The following is a 19,181-nucleotide window of genomic DNA, read 5'->3' as shown; positions in this document are numbered from 1 at the left end:
GACCTGCGCATGCTCCACATCACAATGCCCGGGGATTGATTGACGGCAGCTCCGGACCAATAGGAAGAGGGGGCGGGGCTGGTCCCCCAACCAATCGGAGTGAATGAGGGGCGGGACTGGAGGACCGAGCGGGAGCGGCTGGTCCTCCAACCAATCGCACTGAATGAGGGCCCGGACCAATAGGAAGAGTTCCCTATTCTTTGCATGGGAGAGATGCACATGCGCAGTAAGCAACGGCGTTCGCAGTGTGGGTGACAGCAACTGGAGAGAAGTTCCTCTTTCTCATCAGCAGCCGGTAAGGATGCAGAAATATAGAGGGAGCAATGGAAGCGGCGGATGGACGTAGAAGGTTTCTAAATAGCTGGTGAAGGCCTCAAACCTCGAATATGAGCCCGTAGGTCCCGTGTTTGCAGCTTCAGGTCTTTGTCCCGAGACGAAGCTCAGGTTAACGGCCGCCATCTTGATTCAGCGGGGAGCAGAGCGCACGCGTTGGTGTCTTGGTGACGCAACTGTGAGTGGGCGGGTCTTTGTGTTTCTGCTCCCACCGGGTCCTAATGCACCCACCGGGTCCTAATGCATACCAACAATGAGCAATAGATTTTCAAACAGCTTCACCCACTCCCAGGCTGCACCTGACGTTTGCAGCCGAGAGAAGTTTATGGGTCATGTACACATTCAGTGTGAGAGGTTGAATCCCTGTGTACTTACATGAAGCGGTTACACGGCTTTTGTACTCGTTGGAGTTTAGAAGGCTGAGGAAGAATTTATTGAATCTTACAGGGTACGGCGAGGCCTGGACAGAGTGGATGTGGAGAGGATGTTTCCACGAGTAGGAAAACCTGGAACCAGAGGCACAACCTCAGACTAAAGGGACGATCCTTTAAAACAGAGATGAGGAGGAATTTCTTCAGCCAGAGAGTGGTCAATCTGTGGAACTCTGTTGCAGAAGGCTGTGGAGGCCGGGTCATTGAGTGTCTTTAAGATAGAGATAGATAGGTTGTTGATTAATAAGCAGATCAGGGGTTATGGGGAAAAGGTAGGAGAATGGGGATGAGAAAAATATCAGCCATGATTGAATGGTGGAGCAGACTCAGTGGGCCGAGTGGCCCAATTCTGCTCCTATGTCTTATAGCCTTTTCGTTACACTTCAGCCCCAGGCTCCTCATGTTTACATAGAAGCGGAAGTAGACCATTCAGCTCTTTGAGCATTCCCTGCCATTCATTATAGTCATGGCTGATCCTCAAATTCAATACCCTAATCCCACCCCCCACCCCATAATATCCCTTTAGCCCCAAGAGATATATCTAATTGAAATCAGGCTCTACTTCCACTTTTGAGGAACGGAGATCCAAAGATTCATGACCCACTGAGAGAAAAACATCTAATCTCTGTCTCTATGGGCAGCACTGTTTTTTAAATAGTGACCGCAAGATTCTCCCATAAGAGTAAACAACAGTTCTAACAAGTTTTTAGAAGGTATTTTGAGAGACAGGATCTACAGGCATTTAGAGACACAAGGACTGATTAGAGATAGTCATGTGAGTGACATTTAGAGACAGTATGGCTTTGGAGTGGAAAATCATATCTCTCAAATTTGATTGAGTTTTTTGAAGGAGTAACCAAGAAGGTAGATGAGGGCAGTGCAGTTGATGTTCTCTACATGACCTTTAGCAAGGCCTTTGACAAGATACCACATGGTAAGTTGTTGCATAAGGTTAAATCTCCCGGGATCCAGGGTGAGGTAGCCAAATAGGTACAAAATTGGCTTGATAACAGAACAAGTTTCACAACACCAGGTTAAAGTCCAATAGGTTTATTTGGTAGCACAAGCCACAAGCTTTCAGAACACTGCCCCTTCATGACAGAAGACAGAGGATGGTTGTAGAAGATTGTTTTTCAAACTGGAGGCCTGTGACCAGCGGTGTGCCTCAGGGATTGGTGCTGCGTCCACTGTTATTTATCATTTATATTAATGATGTGGATGAGAATTTAGGAGGCATGGTTAGTAAGTTTGCAGACACCAGGATTGTGGTATAGTGGACAGTGAAGAAGATTATCTCTGATTGCAACGGAATCTTGATCAATTGGGCTGACGAATGCCAGATGGAGTTTAATTTAGATAAATGCGAAGTGATGCATTTTGGTAGATCAAACCAGGGCAGGACTTACTCAGTTAATAGTAGGGCATTGGGGGGAGTTATAGAACAAAGAGATCTAGGGTAACAGATTCATAGCTCCTTGAAAGTGGAGTCACAGGTGGACAGAGTGGTGAAGAAGGCATTCGGCATGCTTGGTTTCATTGGTCAGAACATTGAATCCAGGAGTTGGGACGTCTTGTTGAAGTTGTACAAGACATTGGTCAGGCCACACTTGGAATACTGTGTGCAGTTCTGGTCACCCTATTATAGAAAGGATGTTATTAAATGAGAAAGAGTGCAGAAAAGATTTACTAGGATGCGAACAGGACTTGATGGTTATAAGGCGAGACTGGATAGACTGGGACTTTTTTTTCTGGAGCGCAGGAGGCTGAGGGGTGATCTTATAGCGGTCTATAAAATAATGAGGGACATAGATCAGCTAGATAGTCAATATCTTTTACCAAAGGTAGGGGAGTCTAAAACTAGAGGTCATAGGTTTAAGGGGAGAGATAAAAAGAGTCGAGAGGGGCAATATTTTCATACAGAGGGTGGTGAGTGTCTTGAACAAACTGCCAGAGGCAGTAGTAGAGGCAGGTACAATTTTGTCTTTTGAAAAGCGTTTAGACAGTTACATGGGTATAGAGGGATATGGGCCAAATGCGGGCAATTGGGACTAGCTTCGGGGTTAAAAAAAGGGGCGGCATGGACAAGTTGGGCTGAAGGGCCTGTTTCCATGCTATAAACCTCTATAACTCCTCTCCACATCCAAGACCTTTCAGGATGTGAAAGGTTTAAATTAAGTTGCCTCTTACTCTTTTAAATTCGAGCAGAAGCTAAACTCGAGCAGAGACTGTCTCACTGCTCCTCATCAGACAATCCACCTATTCCAGGTGTTAGTCGACTAAACCTTCTATGAACTTCTTCTAATGCACTTATATTTTTCCTTAAATAAGGAAATCGATAATGTAGACATTGCTCCAGTTACAGACTCACCATGTGCAACTGAAACATAACTTCCCTGCTTTTACTCCACTCCCCTCATAACAAATGATAGCTTTCTGAATTACTTGTACCTGGATTTTCTATCGTGATGAATTTTGGATATTTTTTTGTTACAGAGGGTTAGAAAGGGAGGATTTACACACAACAAGCTCAAACCAAGAGAAAATGTTGTCTCTTCTGATACGGGCTTTCTGAATGGGATAAGTAGGTAGATGTGAATGGAATGTTTCCACTTGTTGGTTCTTCCATTACTGGGAACCATGAACAGACAACAAATAAATCAAACAGGAAAATAGGAAATGTTTCTTTCTTCAGACAGTTGTTAGAATTTGGAACTCACTGCGACTGGAAGTGGTTGACTCAAATACTTTAGATGCTTTCAAAAGGAAAATATATGAGCCTATGAGAGAAAAGGGATTGGAAAAATCAAGTGAAAAGCTGAGATGTGGTGATCAGAATGAGAGGAGACTCATGTGGAGGATAAACTCCAGTACAGACTCGATAAACCGAATGGCCTGTTTGTGTATTGTCACAGACAGAACAAACAATTCTCCTTCCCTGTTCAAAGATAATAACAATCAGCTCCTAATGATCCGAGTGACTGTCAGATCTCAACGTGATGTTTGGTTTGTGTTTTCTTGCTGTAAATCCTCCTTTCCAATATCCTGTAAAGGGAGTTTACAAAAGTCATCACTGTCAGTCCAGGACAGATATATTCTTAGAATTCCACAGTTCGGAAGGAGGCTATTTGGCCCATCAAGTCAACTCTCTGACAGAGCATCCCACCAAGGCCCCAACAACATAACCCAACTTATTTACCCCACTAATCTCCCTAACCTACACATCCTGGGGGAAAAATGGATAATTTAGCATGAAATCCACCTAACCTGAATATCTTTGGACTGTGGGAGAAAACTGGAGCACCCGGAGGAAACCCACGCAGACAAGTAGAGAATGTGCAAACTCCACACAGCAGCGCTCCGAAAGCTAGTGGCTTTTGCTACCAAATAAACCTGTTGGACTTTAACCTGGTGTTGTTAGACTCCTTACTGTGTAAACTCCACACAGACAGGTAACCATGGCCGGAATCGAACCCAGGTCCCTGGCGCTGTGAGGCTGGAGTACTAACCACTGTGCCACCGTGCCAGCCACGTAATTCTTTGTAAACTTATTTTGCAGGAAATAGAAGAGGAGGATTTGCAGTCTGGACAAACAAATCTCACGTCAGACAGAGTCAATCAATTCATTGGGATGTGAAGATTTGTGCATCTGAAGGGATTTAATTGACCATCTCAGTTGGAAACTGGTGAGAATCTGTTTCCTTGCTCCTCCTGTGGGGAGGGATTGATACAGCTGGAAAACATGCTGACACGACAGCGATCTCGCAATAGTGAGAGTTCATTCACCTGCTCCGTGTGTGGGAAGAAATTCATGTGTTCGTCCAACCTGCTGGCTCACCAACTCGATCACATTATTCAGAAGCCTCTTCAAAGCTCTGACTCTGGGCAAAGCATTGAAACCTCTGAGGAACAGGCCCAACACCAGCTCCTTCACACTGACGAGAGACCGTTCAGCTGCTCCCACTGCGGGAAGAGGTTCAGCCAGTCCTCCCGCCTTGCAGAGCACCAGCTCCTTCACACACACGAGAGACCGTTCAGCTGCTCTCACTGTGGAGAGTCGTTCAGCGACTCAGTGCATCTCACTGAGCACCAACAAGTTCACACCAAGGACAGGCCATTCAGCTGCTCCCAGTGTGGGAAGAGATTCACTCAGTCCTCCCACTGCACCGTTCACCAACAGATTCATTTTCAGAAGAAACATTTTAAATGCTTTAAATGTGAGAAGACCTTCAAAAGAAGGATTAGTCTGCTGAGACACCAGGGCACTCACACTGGGGAGAGGCCATACGTTTGCCCTGTGTGTGGGAAAACATTTACTTGTTTGCAGCATCTGCTGAGTCACCGGCCTATTCACACCGAGGAGAGGGGATTCATCTGCTCCGTGTGTGGGAAGACTTTCACGGAGTCATCCAGCCTCCGGAGACACCGCCGCATTCACACAGGGGAGAAGCCGTTCTCCTGCTCCATTTGCGGCAAAAGATTTGCTCAGTTTTCCTACTGCAATCAACACCAACACATTCACTCTGATAAGAGACCTTTTCAATGCTCAGAATGCAATAAGACCTTTAAAAGAAGTGATGATCTGCTGAAACACAAACGCATTCACACCGGGGAGAGGCCGTTCCTGTGCTCTGTGTGTGGAAAGGGATTCGCTCAGTCGTCTGGCCTGCTGAGACACCAACGCATTCACACCGGGGAGAAGCCGTTCACCTGCTCTGTGTGTGGGAAGGGATTCACTGATTCATCCTATATGCTGAAACACCAGCGAGCTCACACTGCGACAGAACCATTCACCTGCTCCCTGTGTGGGAAGGGATTCACTGATCCATCCCGCCTGCAGAGACACCAGCGAGTTCACACTGGGGCAAAACCTTTCAACTGCTCCATGTGTGGGAAGGGATTTAATCAGTATTACAGCCTGCTGAAACATAGACGACTTCATGTGTGACCGGCAAAGTTGGATCCTGTTGTTTCTGCGCCCTGAGATAAACAATAACAATTGGATGAATAGGGGAGGCAGCGGCACAGTGGAATTATCACTGGACTCAGGGTAAGGCTCTGGGGACCCAGGTTCGAATCCCACCACAGGCAATGGTGAAATTTGTATTCAATTAAAATCTTCAATTAAAAGTCTAATGACAAACCTCAACCTTTAATCAATTGTCGTAAAAACCCATTTGATTCAGTAACGCCCTTTAGAAAAGGAAACCTGCCGTCCTTACTTGGTCAGGCCTACATGTGACTCCAGACCAGCAATGTGGTTGACTCTCAAATGCCCTCTGAAATGGAGGGCAGTTAGGGATGGGAAAGAAATGCTGGCCCAGCAAGTGACGCCTACATTCCGTAAAAATGAACTTTAAAAAGTTCCTCAGTATCTCAGTAACCTCCTCCAGCCCCACAACACTCTGTGTAAATACAAGTTGTTGATGATTATGCCCTGAGATCGATAACGTGAACCTGATTCCCCTCGTCCACCAACACAGCAACTTCTTCACAAAAAGTAAAGCACATGGGATTGGGGCTGTTGTACTGAGATGGGTAGAAAACTGATTGGCAGACAGGAAACAAAGAGTAGGATTAAACGGGTCTTTTTCCAACTGGCAGGCAGTGACTATTTGGGTAACGCAGGATCAGTGCTGGGGCCTCGGTTACTCACCTGCCATGGGTCTTGTTTTTTTCCCCCTGTTTATTATGCATCATTTTTAAATTGTTGCTTCCTAAGAATCTAATTTAAAACCATGGATAAGCTCAAACCACTTTGGGAAAATCTGTGACTCTCTGATCAAGAATCTTACTGACCACTGCATACCATTCTGGTCACCGTATTATTAAAAAATATCCCTATCCAGGCACTGGAAAGGGTGCAGAGAAGATTTTAATGATGAGATTTTAATGTAGAAGGCAGCTCACCACCACCTTCTCAAGGGCAATCAGGGATTAGCCATAAATGCTGGCCAAGCCAGCAATGCCCACATCCCATAAATGATTTTCAAAACGTGTGTGGTTTTTTTATCAGGAAAGGATTGACAGGCTAGTTCTTCTTTCTTGAGAAATGAAGGCTGAGGGGTAACCTGAGCAGAGGTCCTCAAATTTATAAAATGCTTAGATACAGAAATAGTGTTTCCTCTTGTGGGGAAGAGCAAAAAGTAAAGTTTATTTATTAGTCACAAGTAGGCTTAGATTAACACTGCAGTGAAGTTACTGGGAAACTGGAGACAATCAACATAAAACAGTCACTGAGAAATCCAATCGGAAATCCAGGATAAATTTCTCTTCACAAAGAGTGGCGAGAATATGGAAATCACAACTACAGGGAGTGAAATGAACAGTGTAGATGCCTTTCAGGGGAATCTCAACAAGTACTTATGTATGATTTTATAGTTCATTCAGGATTTATTTCAAAAAGACTAAAAACAATAAAGTGACAGGAGATAATTTGCAGGGTGTGAGACTCTGTGTGTGTGAGGGTGTCTGTGAGTCCGTGTGTTGCTTTTCATTGGTGTCACAGAAACCTTCCTCTTTCTGAGCAGACAATCTGGCCCCTGAATGATGTGAATTGTACAACTCAGAGATTCTCCATTCAGAATGACCATGTGCTGTGTAAAACCTGACATCTCCACAACCAGACGCCACTTCTCCTGGAACACCGTGAAGTGACTACAATTTTCGAGATTGATTTCTTTGCTCTCACATATTTTCTCAGTTCATAAATTCCATCACGACCTTTAAACACACCGATGGTCTCCACTTTAAATACTTCCCTCAGTCTTACCAACATATAGCAATTGGATTGCTGCTATTACAGGAATCCATTCTGAAATTCTGTAAATCTGATTCCCACCAAACACCAACCCATATCCCCATCTGAGTTCCAGATTTTAATGAGATTTCTCAAAACACAGGCAGCCTGGCAGCACAGTGGTCAGCATTGCTGCCTCACAGTGCCAGGAACCTAGGTTCAATTCGTGCCTCAGCTGACTGTGTGGAGTCTGCACATTTTCCCTGTGCCTCTTTTAGGGCAAACCAAATAAACAAACTCAAATTAACTCAGGGACAAAGTAAAAGGGGCAGCTCCCCAAAAGGAGGGGGAACAGCCCGAACAGAAACAAAGTGCAAAGGAAACTTAAAACATCAAATCAAAATGTGATTATCGGGGTCTATAATGCACCCCAGCTCCTGCGGTGCCCAATGGCCACGGAAGGCGTCAACTGCGCCCGTGGACACCGCATGCTCCCTCTCCAGGGACATCCGGCCACGAACGTACCCGCGGTAGAGGGGCAGACAGTCAGGATGGACGGCCCCCTCGATCGCCTGCTGCCTGGACCTGTTAATGGCGCCTTTCACCAGGCCCAGGAGCAGGTTCACGAAGAGGTCGCCATCCCGACCCTCCCCTCTCCGCACCGGGTGTCCGTAGATCAGGAACATGGGACTGAAGTGCAAACAAAACATAAATAAAAGATTCTTCAGGAAAACAAAAAGGGAGTGCAGCCTAAGACACAAAACGTAGACGTGGTCCACGGACTCCACAAGGCCACAGAAAGGGCAAACTTGAGAGCCCGTGAAACGTACGGTTGTGTGGAACTGCTGCATGCATCACCCTCCATCCCAGGTCCCCAAGATAATTGAGGGAGATCCCTCCGTAGAGGTACCTCCACTGGGGATCTTGGCCGCCCGGCGGCAAGGCCCGCCAAGGTGTATCCGGGCGACAGGCGAGGAGGCGGTAGTGGAAGGTGTGCAGCAGCAGCCCGCACAGGAAACGCCTCCGCGCAGTGGAAAAAGGCACGGAGGACATTTCCGTGATGCAGCACATCCTGTTCCGGGAGGGGGGGCATAGGCTTTGGGCCAATGTGGAATTCTGTCTGAACAGGGGAATGCTCAGGCGGGATCCCACCGCACGCCTGCGCCGCCTCGAGACCATGTGCACATTCGGGGCCGAGCACAACCGTCCTAAGATCTTGGATGGCTTTGGCCGTGTGCCAAACGGGCACCCCCGCACACTCAGCCAGCATGTGGGGGTTCATCCAGCCTGCTCCTCTGCCATCCAGCACATCCCCGATCCTGGTCCCTCCGGCGTCCACAGCCCTCCTCTCCGCCAGCCACCTGAAGTTATACAGCTGGAGGAGCGGATTCCTGAGCAGCGGCTCTCGCACGACAGCCGCTACTCCTGATGGGGGAGAGCTGCGTCACGAGGCAAGCGTGTTCCAGACAGTGAGGAGGTCCTAGTAAAAGACAGGCAACTCCTGCAGGGCGGTCGAAACGTCCCAGATTTATATGCAGGAGCTGCACGTCATAATTCAGGCCGTGCAACTGATGGAAGAAATACGTCGCCATGGCACACCATCGTGAAGAAGACTCAACGTAAAGGTACCTCTGCAGGGTCTGAAGGCGGAAGGTCGCCACCTGTGTGACTGCCCTCCGCAAGCGGGAGATGCAGAACTGCGGCAGAGATCCAGTGCAGTCGGTTGTCCCAGAAGAACCGCAGGAGGGTTTTCTGGAGATTGGTGACAAAGCCAGGGGGAGGGGTCAAAGGGACCAGCCGGTATCACAGCATGGAGGCGAGCAACTGGTTTATGACGAGAACTCGCGCCCCGGAGGACAGCACTCGGAGCAGTCCTGTCCAGCGATTCAGGTGGGCGGAGACCTTGGCCTCCAGCTCCCGCCAGTTCATCGGCCAGGATTCTTTGGCGGGGCAGAGATGGGCCCCCAAGCAGAGGCGGTTGGTCCTGCTACAGGTGAAAGGCCTGAGCTCCTCCGGAAGGGGGTCCATCTCCCATGGACCGACCTACATTCTCCCTGTATCTGTGTGGGTTACCTCCAGGTACTCTTGTTTCCTCCCACACTCCAAAAATGTGCAGATTAGATTGATTGGCCATGCTAAATTGGCCCTTAGTGTCGGGGATTAGCAGGATATCTACATGGGTGGACTGGGTGGGATCACTGTTGGTATAAACTCAATGGCCTCCTGCACTGTAGGGATTCTAAACCGTCTGTACTATCATTACATTAGATCCAATACTGTATTCACTAACACACTGCAGCTTGACTCTTATTATTGGAACAAACACTGTGTTTGTCACACTCAGAGTCAGTCAATCCAAAGTAAATCAAGCCAATCCATGACGAAGGGTCATCCAGACTTGAAGAGTTGTCTGGAATCCCTCTCCACAGTTGCTGTCAGACCTGCTGAGGTTTTGCAGCATTTTCTGATTTGAAGTCAGTGCTTTGCTGTGTTGTCTCTGTGCTCCATCCCCACTCTGATTGTATTGGAGCCTGTGTGTGTCATTGTTACACTCAGAGTAAGTCAGTGCTTTGCCGTGTTGTCTCTGTGCTCCATCCCCACTCTGATTGTATTGGAGCCTGTGTGTGTCATTGTTACACTCAGAGTAAGTCAGTGCTTTGCCGTGTTGTCTCTGTGCTCCATCCCCACTCTGATTGTATTGGAGCCTGTGTGTGTCATTGTTACACTCAGAGTAAGTCAGTGCTTTGCTGTGTTGTCTCTGTGCTCCATCCCCACTCTGACTGTATTGGAGTCTGTGTGTGTCATTGTTACACTGAGACTCTGTCACTGTGATTATTGGACAAACAGCAAGTCACCGTCACAATGCCCGGCTGATTGACGGCAGCGCGGGCCAATGGGAAGAGGGGGCAGTGCTGGAGGACCGATCTGGAGAGGTCGGTCCTCCAACCAATAGGAGCGAACGAGGGGCGGGGCCAACTTTAAGTCGAGCATGCGCAGTGTGAGTAATGGCGATGGAAAACGGCGTTTGTTTTGGGCTCGGAAATCTGTTCGAGGTGATTGGCGGTACGGAGAGAGCAATGGATCGCCCGGGTGGGTGGAAACGCTGCGTAAGCATGTTGTGTAAGCCGCAAACCGCGGAAGAGAGCTTCCCGGACCCAGTTTGTACCGAGCGGGGCTGCAGCTCCTCATGTTCGTCCGGGGTTAACGTTTGCCATCTTTATTGGGGGCAATATGCAGCAGTGCGCATGTGCAAGTTTGTAGAGGGCAATGTTGTCAATGAGTGGGAGGAGCTTGTTCCCCAGTGTTCAGAATAGAGACAACTTGTCCATCAAACTGCATCAACCCTTTGAGTCCCAATGTCTTATTGATGAGACAGAGCGGTGACAGAGAAGGAAAAAGAAAGGGAAATAAAAACAGAAAATGCTGGAAAATCTCTGCAGATCTGATAGCATAGAACATAGAACATTACAGCGCAGTACAGGCCCTTCAGCCCTCAATGTTGCGCTGACCTGTGAAACCAATCCAAAGCCCATCTAACCTACACTATTCCAATATCATCCATATGTTTATCCAATGACCATTTAAATGCCCTTAATGTTGGTGAGTCCACTACTGCTGTAGGCAGGGCATTCCACGCCCTTACTACTCTCTGAGTGAAGAACCTACCTCTGACATCTGTCCTATATCTATCACCCCTCAATTTAAAGCTATGACCCCTCGTGCTAGATATCACCATCCGAGGAAAAAGGCTCTCACTGTCCACCCTATCTAATCCTCTGATCATCTTGTACGCTTCTATTAAGTCACCTCTTAACCTTCTTCTCTCTAACGAAAAATTACACTGTAGATAAGTAAGCCCCACCAACTTTCCCAGAAGACTAAGGAAATTTGGCATGTCCGCTATGACTCTCACCAACCTTTACGGCTCCCGGGTCAAGGTCAGGGTAGGAGGATAAACATTCTCTCCACCTCCGTGTCTTTTTCTACCACGCGGAGGCGTCTCCTGTGCGGGCTGCTGCTGCACACCTTCCACTACCGCCTCCTCGCCTGTCGCCCAGATACACCTTGGCGGGCCTTGTTTCCGTAGAGGTCCTCTACGGAGGGATTGCCCCAATTACATCGGGGACCTGGGGTGAAGGGTGATGCATGCAGCAGTTCCGCACAACCGTAGGATTCACTGGTTCACGGGCTATGAAGCTTGCCCCTTCTGTGGCCTTGTGGAGTCCGTGGACCATGTCTATGTTTTGTGTCTTAGGTTGCACTCTCTTTTTGTTGGGGTCGGGATGGCGACCTCCTCGTGAACCTGCTCCTGGGATTGGCGAAACGCGCCATTTACATGTCCAGGCACCGGGCGATCGAGGGGGCCGTCCATCCTGACTGTTTTCCCCTCTACTGCAGCTACGTTCGCGGCCGGGTGCCCCTGGAGAGGGAGCATGCGGTGTCCACGGGCGCGATTGACGCCTTCCGTGCCCGTTGGGCACTGCAGGGGTTGGGGTGCGTTATTGACCCTAATAATCACATTTTAATTTGATGTTTTTAAGTTTCCTTTGTACTTTGACCCTAATAATCACATTTTAATTTGATGTTTTTAAGTTTCCTTTGTACTTTGATTTTTGTTCGGGCTGTTCCTCCTCCTTTTGGGGAGCTGCCCCTTTTACTTTGTCCTGATTTAACTTGAGTTTGTTTATTTGTTTTGACCTAAAAGAGGGCAACATCTGTGAGTAAAACACTTTCTTTTCTCCCCCTTTCCATTTCTTTTCTCATTCTGGGGGAAATTGGGGACTTGCAGCAACTGAAGGGAAAGGAAGTGAATCCAGGGAGGCTGCAGACTCTGGAAAGGTTGGCCCAGGTCTCTCTCTCTCTCTTGAAGACATTGATATAGAAACATAGAAGGTAGAAGCAGGAGGAGGCCATTTGGCCCTTCGAGCCTGCTCCGCCATTCATTACAACCATGGCTGATCATCCAACTCAATAGCCTAATCCTGCTTTTTCCCCATAACCTGTGATCCCATTTGCCCCAAGTGCTATATCCAGCCGCCTCTTGAATACATTCAATGTTTTGGCATCAACTACTTCCTGTGGTAATAAATTCCACAGGGTGACCACTCTTTGGGTGAAGAAATGTCTACTCACCTCCGTCCTAAATGGTCTCCCCTGAATCCTCAGACTGTGACCCCCGGTTCTGGACTCCATCGGGAACATCCTCCCTGCATCTACCCTGTCTCGACCTGTTAGAATTTTATAAGTCTCTATGAGATTCCCCCTCATTCATATGAACTCCAACAAAAACAATCCGAACCTAGTCAATCACTCCTCCTACATCAGTCCTGTGATTCCCTGAATCAGCCTGGTGAACATCCTTTGCTCCCTCAGCTTGACACATTTATTTGTCTGGCGAAAAGGATGGTCTTTTTCATCATGTTCATAATTAAAGGGCAGCTTTCCCCAGGAGATGGCTGACATTTAAGTGGTACAGTAAATTAATATAGGACAGAGATATGTCTACCCAGATTAGATATATTATTTATGTTTCTGTAAAAAAATACATTCATTATTATTTCTTGCATTGTAATATAAGGCTGTAGCGATGTTATACATTTCCAGTCATAAAATGATTACAGCACAGAAGGAATCCATTTGGCAACTCGAGTCCATGCTGACTCTCTGTATAACATTCCAGTCCCATTCCCACTCGATATCCCCGTTCTCCTGAAAGTTTATTTCCTTCAAGTGCCCATCCACTTTCATTTGTAAATAGAATCCATAGATATGGATGGAGATTTACAACTTTTTGGGAATGAAATATGAAAGAATGTTCCAGAGAAACTAGAAATGTCTGCTCTGAATTTCTATCCTATACTGACTGTGATGACTTTTGCAAACTCATTTCACAGGATATTGAACGAGGAATCGCAGGCAAAAATCTCAACCGTCACATCTAGACAGAGTCATATTTGTTGGGATCTGAATATCTTGTAATATGGAACTGTAGCTACGTTATATATTTCCAGACATCCCGTCCCTCAGAGGGTTGTGAGGTTTTGGATTTCTCTTCCACAGGGACCAGTGGAGGCTGAGGATCATTGAATATATTCCAGTTAGACAGATCTTTGACTGACAAGGGTGTCAAGAGTTATGGGGAACAGACAAGAAGATGGAGCAAAAGCTAAGATGTGAGGGGATTTCTTCACTCAAGGATGTGGTGAAGATTTGGAATTCTCAACCCCTGAGGACAGTGAAGCCTCAGTCATCAACTATTTTCAAGAGAGAGATTGATTGGTTTCTGGATATTGAGGAGATCAAGGGATATGGGTTTAGTGTGGGGAGAATGATGCTGAGGTAGATGAACGAATTATCTCATTGAATAGTTTAAAAGGCTCGATGAGCCAAATGGCCGACTGCAGCTCCTATTTGTTATGGTCTCAGTGTCCAGGACAGGAAGCAGTGAGCACGGATCTGTCAATCAGCCTCAATCAGCACCTTCAGGAGAATTGGGAGGGTGAATATTAGATACAGCAGAGTGAGAATGGAGGGAGAGTGTGTGGGATGGAGATTTACAGCTTTTTGGGACTGAAATAGGAAAGAATGTTCCATAGAAACTAGAATTGTCTGTTCTGAATTTCTATCCTGTACTGACAGTGATGACTTTTATAAACTTGTTTTACAGGATATTGAAAGAGGAATCACAGGCCGAAATCTCAAACGTCACGTCTAGACGTGACAGAGTCATATTCCATGGGAGCTGAATATCATCGGACTTTGAATCTCGAAGGAGAAATGATTGTCCGGTCTGTTGAATTGAAAAGATTTCAAACATCAGTGTGACTGGAAAAGCACCAACACACTGCCACACTCGAGTGAGAGTGTTCCAGTGCACTGACTAAAGAGCTTTAACCAGTCACACAGCCTGAATAAATATCACACCATTCACAGCAGGGAGAGTCTGTACACGTGTTCTGTGTGTGGACGAGGCGTCAACTGATTGTCCACCCAAGGGAGAGGCAAGGACACCTGCACCATGGAGAAACCATGGAAATGTGGGGACTGTGGGAAGAGATACAGAGCCCCCTCTCTGCTGGAAGCTCATCGGCGCAGCCACACTGGGGAGAGGCCATTCACCTGCTCTCAGTGTGGGGAGGGATTCACTCACTCATCCAACATGAAGAGACACCAGCGAGTTCACACTGGGGAGAGACCATTCACCTGCTCTCAGTGTGGGAAGGGATTCGCTTGTTCATCCACCCTGCGGAAACACCAACGAGTTCACACTGGGGAGAGGCCCTTTACCTGCTCTCGATGTGGGGAGGGATTCACTCAGTCATCCCACCTGCAGAGACACCAGCGATTTCATACTGGGGAGAGGCCATTCACCTGCTCTCAGTGTGGGAAGGGATTCTGTGATTCATCCAGCCTGCTGACACACCAGCGAATTCACATTGGGGAGAGGCCGTTCACGTGCTCTGTGTGAGAGAAGAGATTCAGTCTTTTATCCCAGCTGCTGAGACACCAACGGGTTCACGAGTGATTCCAGGGGTTGGATTCTGCTGTTATTGTTTCTGCTCTCAGTTACATCCAGGACTGCATTTTGTTCATTCTCACAGTTGGTCAATGGGGAGGGTCAGAGGGTTTCTTTCTGCTGGACTGGCCGGTCTCACAACATTGCCTCCTGTGGGCTGATGCTCTTTGAGTCTTGTTGCGAATACATGGTTTCAAATTTCACAAGGATCACAGAGTGACAGGGTGTTAGGAAGTTAAGAGTCACTATTTCTGTTTGAAACCCCCCAGATGCCCATCCAATTCCCTTTGTAATTGTTTATTGACTCCACTTCCTCCACCCTCATAGGCAGCGAGTTCCAGGTCATTACCATTCGCTGCATCAAAATATTCTTCCTCACTTCCCCCCCTGCATCTCTGACCCAAAACCATAAATCTGTGTCCCCCTCATCCTTGTCCCGTCGGCTAATGGGAACAGCTTTTCTTTGTCCACCTTGTCTAAACCTGTCAGAATCTTGTCCACCTCTATCAAATCTCCCTTCAACCTCCTTTGCTCCAAGAGGAACAACCCCAGCCTGACATCGACAATGAAGGACAAACTAACATAATATGTTAATACCTGAAATCAAATGGGAATGTTTAATTTCTGTTTTAAGTTATTGTGAATATATTGTCCTGGACAATAAAGGAATTGGAATAACTCAACTTGGGTGTGGGTGAATGGAATATATCAATCTGATATCTACCTACAGTCTCGTGAAAGACTGGAATGTGTAGCTGGAAATCCCTCCCTAACAGCACTGTGGGTGTACCTACACCTCAGGCATTGTAGCAGTTCAGGAAGGCAGTGTTGGGGTTGACCACGGCCGAGGCAGCTACATACAGCCACATATTCTGTTATAATTGAAGGACTGTAGATTGAATGTAAGGCATTATGGGACTGGATTATCTTGACCACATTCCTGTGACTGCTCAGTTTCTGCAATCACGGACCATTAAAGCTGCTTAGCAGGGCCCCAACAGAGGACCTGGTGAGAATATTTACTCAGAATGAGTTAAAATTAACTGGGGCAGCACGGTGGCACAGTGGTTACCAGTGCTGCATCACAGCGCCAGGGGCCCGGGTTCGATTTCCAGCTTAGATCACTGTGTGGAGTTTGCACGTTCTCCCCATGTCTGTGTAGGTTTCCTCCGGGTGCTCCGGTTTCCTCCCACAGTCCAAAGAAGTGCAGGTTAAGTGCATTGGGCATGCTAAGTTGCCTCTTAGTGTCAGGGGGACTAGCTGGGGTAAATGCATGGGGTTATGGAGATAGGGTCGGTGGGATTGTGGTTGGTGCAGACTTGATGGGCCGAATGGCCTACTTCTGCACTATAGAGATTCAATCAGATTATTGCAGGACCGGCTGGTGTTCAGTGGCTGAGAAACCTGGAATCTGTGAAAAAGGGGTCTGACGAATCAACAAACGGGGGGAGGTTAAGACGTTAAGAAGCGTTTTCAGGTGTGTTTAAATTATTTTATCATAAATGTGTGATAAGAACTGTGAGGGACTTGTGACCTGATAGTCGGTGAAGTGATGGTACACTCCAAGTAGCACTGGACTGAAAAGCAGATCTCAGAGAGTAGATTCCAATGATTATAATCTTACCCAAGCATGGCCAGTGACAAATCAGAGCTCAAGTGGGGACCGGGCAGGTCTCTTACCTGCCATTTGGAAACTAAGAACAAGAAACTTATCGATTAAAATGATTAGAGAATAGAGCCAATCTTTCGAGTCTGGATGACACTTCATAAGAGCTCTTATAAAGGGTCATCCAGACTCGAAACATTGGCTCTATTCTCTCTCCGCAGATACTGTCAGACCTGCTGAGATTTTCCAGCATTTTCTGTTATTTTTAAGATTCCAGTATCTGCAGTATTTTATGATAAAATGATTAGTTCTGATTGGAATCCCCACGACCCTCCCGCAAAACAGAGGGAGTGGTGGCAGAAGGAGAAAAAGGATAAGGATGATAAAGTCAGGGTTCTGATTCCCGAGCCCATGTCGAATAAACAAAATAGGTGGATCAGTTTATAAAGAACAGAAGTTACCATCCCTGACAAAAACTGATCAAATTAAAGTAAATAGGTTGAGGAATATAACAAAAAAAATTAATAGATGAAGTTTAAAATCATTTGTTTTGTTTTAAACTTGTGTAAAGTGATGTAATTGTGTGCCAAGTTTTTGCTGCTCACTTCCCACCCCTTTAGGTTCTGTAGAAAAGTTAACCCTTTCAGCAGACAGTTCATTTGTTTTTAAATCGGAATCATAGAATCTGAATAATATAATCATAATAATATAATATATCATATAATCAAGACTGGAATATTATCGACCTTTGACTCTAGAAGGAGAAATGTTTCCATGTTCTTTCTGCTTCAAAAGATTTTAAACATCAGTGTGGCTGGAAAAACCCCGAGACACAAACACACCCTCGAGTGAGAGTGTTCCAGTGCACTGAGTGTGGAAAGAGCTTTCACCAGTTACACAGCCTGAAAAAATATAACAGCATTCACAGCGGGAGAGACTGTTCTGTGTGAGATTTAACTGATTGTTTAACTTGTAGAGTCACAAGGACACCCGCACCATGGAGAAACTGTGGGGACTATGGGAAGGGATTCAAAGTCCCATCTGATCTGGAAACTCATCGACGCAGTCACACTGGGGAGAGACTGTTCACCTGCTATGTGTGTGCGAAGGGATTCAGTCACTCATCCATCCTGCAGAGACACCAGCGAGTTCACACCGGGGAGAAACCAGGTTAGGTGGATTGGCCACGCTAAATTGCACCTTAGTGTCAGGGGGACCAGCTAAGGTAAATGCATGGGGTTATGGGGATAGGGCCTGGGTGGGATTGTGGTCTGTGCAGAGTCAATAGGCCGAATGGCCTCCTTCTGCACCGTCGGGATTCTATGATTCCTAACACCCGGTCACTCTGTGATCCTTGTGAAATTTAAAACCAGGTATTCGCAACCTGCTCGCAGTGTGGGAAGGGATTCACTCAGTTATCCAACCTGCGGACACACCAGCGAGTTCACACTGGGGAGAGGCCCTTTACCTGCTCTCAGTGTGGGAAGGGATTCAGAGCTTCATTTGCCCTGCTGAGACACCAACGCGTTCATGAGTGATATTCGGGGTTGGATTCTGCTGTTATTGTTTCTGCTCTCAATTACATCCAGGACTGCGCTTTGTTCATTCTCACAGTTGGTCAATGGGGAGGGTCGGAGGGTTTCTTTTTGCTGGACTGGCCGGTCTCATGACTTTGCCTCCAGTGGACTGATACCCTCTGAGTCTTGTTGCGAATACCTGGTTTTAAATTTCACACGGGTCACAGAGTGACAGGGTGTTAGGAATCATAGAATCCCGACGGTGCAGAAGGAGGCCATTTGGCCCATTGACTGCACAGACCACAATCCCACCCAGGCCCTATCCCCATAACCCCATGCATTTACCTTAGCTGGTCCCCCTAACACTAAGGGGCAATTTATCATGGCCAATCCACCTAACCTGCACATCTTTGGACTGTGGGAGGAAACCAGAGCACCCGGAGGAAACACATGCAGACACGATGAGAATGTGCAAACTCCACACACAAGTGACCCAAGCCGGGAATCGAGCCCAGGCTGGAAGTTAAGAGATATTTAGTCAGCATTTCTGTTTGAAAGCCCCCCAAATGCTCATCCAATTTCCTTTGTAATTGTTTATTGTCTCCACTTCCTCCACCCTCGTAGGCAGCGAGTTCCAGGTCATTACCATTCGCTGCATCAAAATATTCTTCCTCACATCCCCCCCTGCATCTCTGAACCAAAATCCTTGTCCCATCAGCTAATGGGAACAGCTTTTCTTTGTCCACCTTATCTAAACCTGTCAGAAACTTGTCCACCTCTATCAAATCTCCCCTCAACCTCCTTTGCTCCAAGGGGAACAACCCCAGCCTGACATTGACAATAAAGAACAAACTAACAGAATATGTTAGTACCTGAAACCAAATGAGAATGTTTAATTTCTGTTTTAAAGATATTGTGAATATATTGTCTTGGACAATAAAGAAATTTGAATAACTCACCTTGGGTGTGGTTGAATGGAATATATCAATCTGGTATCCACCTACAGTCCAGTGAATGTCTGGAATGTGTAGCGAGAAATCCC

General features: G+C 46.9%; 3 protein-coding genes across 9 annotated transcripts in view; 2 read left to right on the top strand and 1 right to left on the bottom strand.

The window, feature by feature from the left end:
* LOC144483844 (uncharacterized) overlaps positions 1 to 15,697 on the top strand; it is a 168,081-nt gene extending 152,384 nt beyond the window's left edge. Inside the window, exons 1-2 of one of the 4 annotated variants that reach the window (XM_078202420.1) lie at positions 10,490 to 10,620; positions 14,168 to 15,697. In XM_078202420.1, the coding sequence (XP_078058546.1) occupies positions 14,519 to 14,968 (450 nt within the window). In that variant the 5' untranslated portion in view covers positions 10,490 to 10,620; positions 14,168 to 14,518 and the 3' untranslated portion in view covers positions 14,969 to 15,697. Of the gene's footprint in view, positions 1 to 10,489; positions 10,621 to 13,394; positions 13,432 to 14,167 lie in introns of those variants that run through there. The other 3 variants (XM_078202419.1, XM_078202422.1, XM_078202421.1) reach the window with 3 other exon arrangements.
* The window catches only part of LOC144483845 (uncharacterized), a 67,011-nt gene that overhangs the window by 38,055 nt on the left and 9,775 nt on the right, over positions 1 to 19,181 (bottom strand).
* Positions 108 to 7,193, top strand: LOC144483819 (uncharacterized). 4 transcript variants are annotated; one of them, XM_078202359.1, is made up of 3 exons: positions 108 to 295; positions 781 to 921; positions 4,321 to 5,969. In XM_078202359.1, exon 3 carries the CDS (start codon positions 4,504 to 4,506, stop codon positions 5,707 to 5,709), a length of 1,206 nt encoding a protein of 401 aa, XP_078058485.1. In that variant the 5' UTR covers positions 108 to 295; positions 781 to 921; positions 4,321 to 4,503; the 3' UTR covers positions 5,710 to 5,969. The 4 variants fall into 4 exon arrangements, with proteins under 4 accessions (XP_078058485.1, XP_078058483.1, XP_078058484.1 ...); XM_078202358.1 differs by having other exon boundaries at positions 229 to 295; positions 781 to 1,698; XM_078202357.1 differs by lacking the exon at positions 781 to 921 and having other exon boundaries at positions 4,321 to 7,193.

Source organism: Mustelus asterias, unplaced genomic scaffold (genome assembly GCF_964213995.1).
Source record: "Mustelus asterias unplaced genomic scaffold, sMusAst1.hap1.1 HAP1_SCAFFOLD_79, whole genome shotgun sequence".
Classification (NCBI taxonomy): Eukaryota; Metazoa; Chordata; class Chondrichthyes; order Carcharhiniformes; family Triakidae; genus Mustelus; species Mustelus asterias.
Note: the sequence above shows the minus strand (reverse complement) of the source record. Positions and strands in the feature narration are given on the sequence as shown.

What these genes read in the sequence shown, in the direction of transcription:
- LOC144483819 (XM_078202357.1), top strand. Translation starts at nt 4,504, where the DNA reads ATGCTGACACGACAGCGATCTCGCAATAGTGAGAGTTCATTCACCTGC.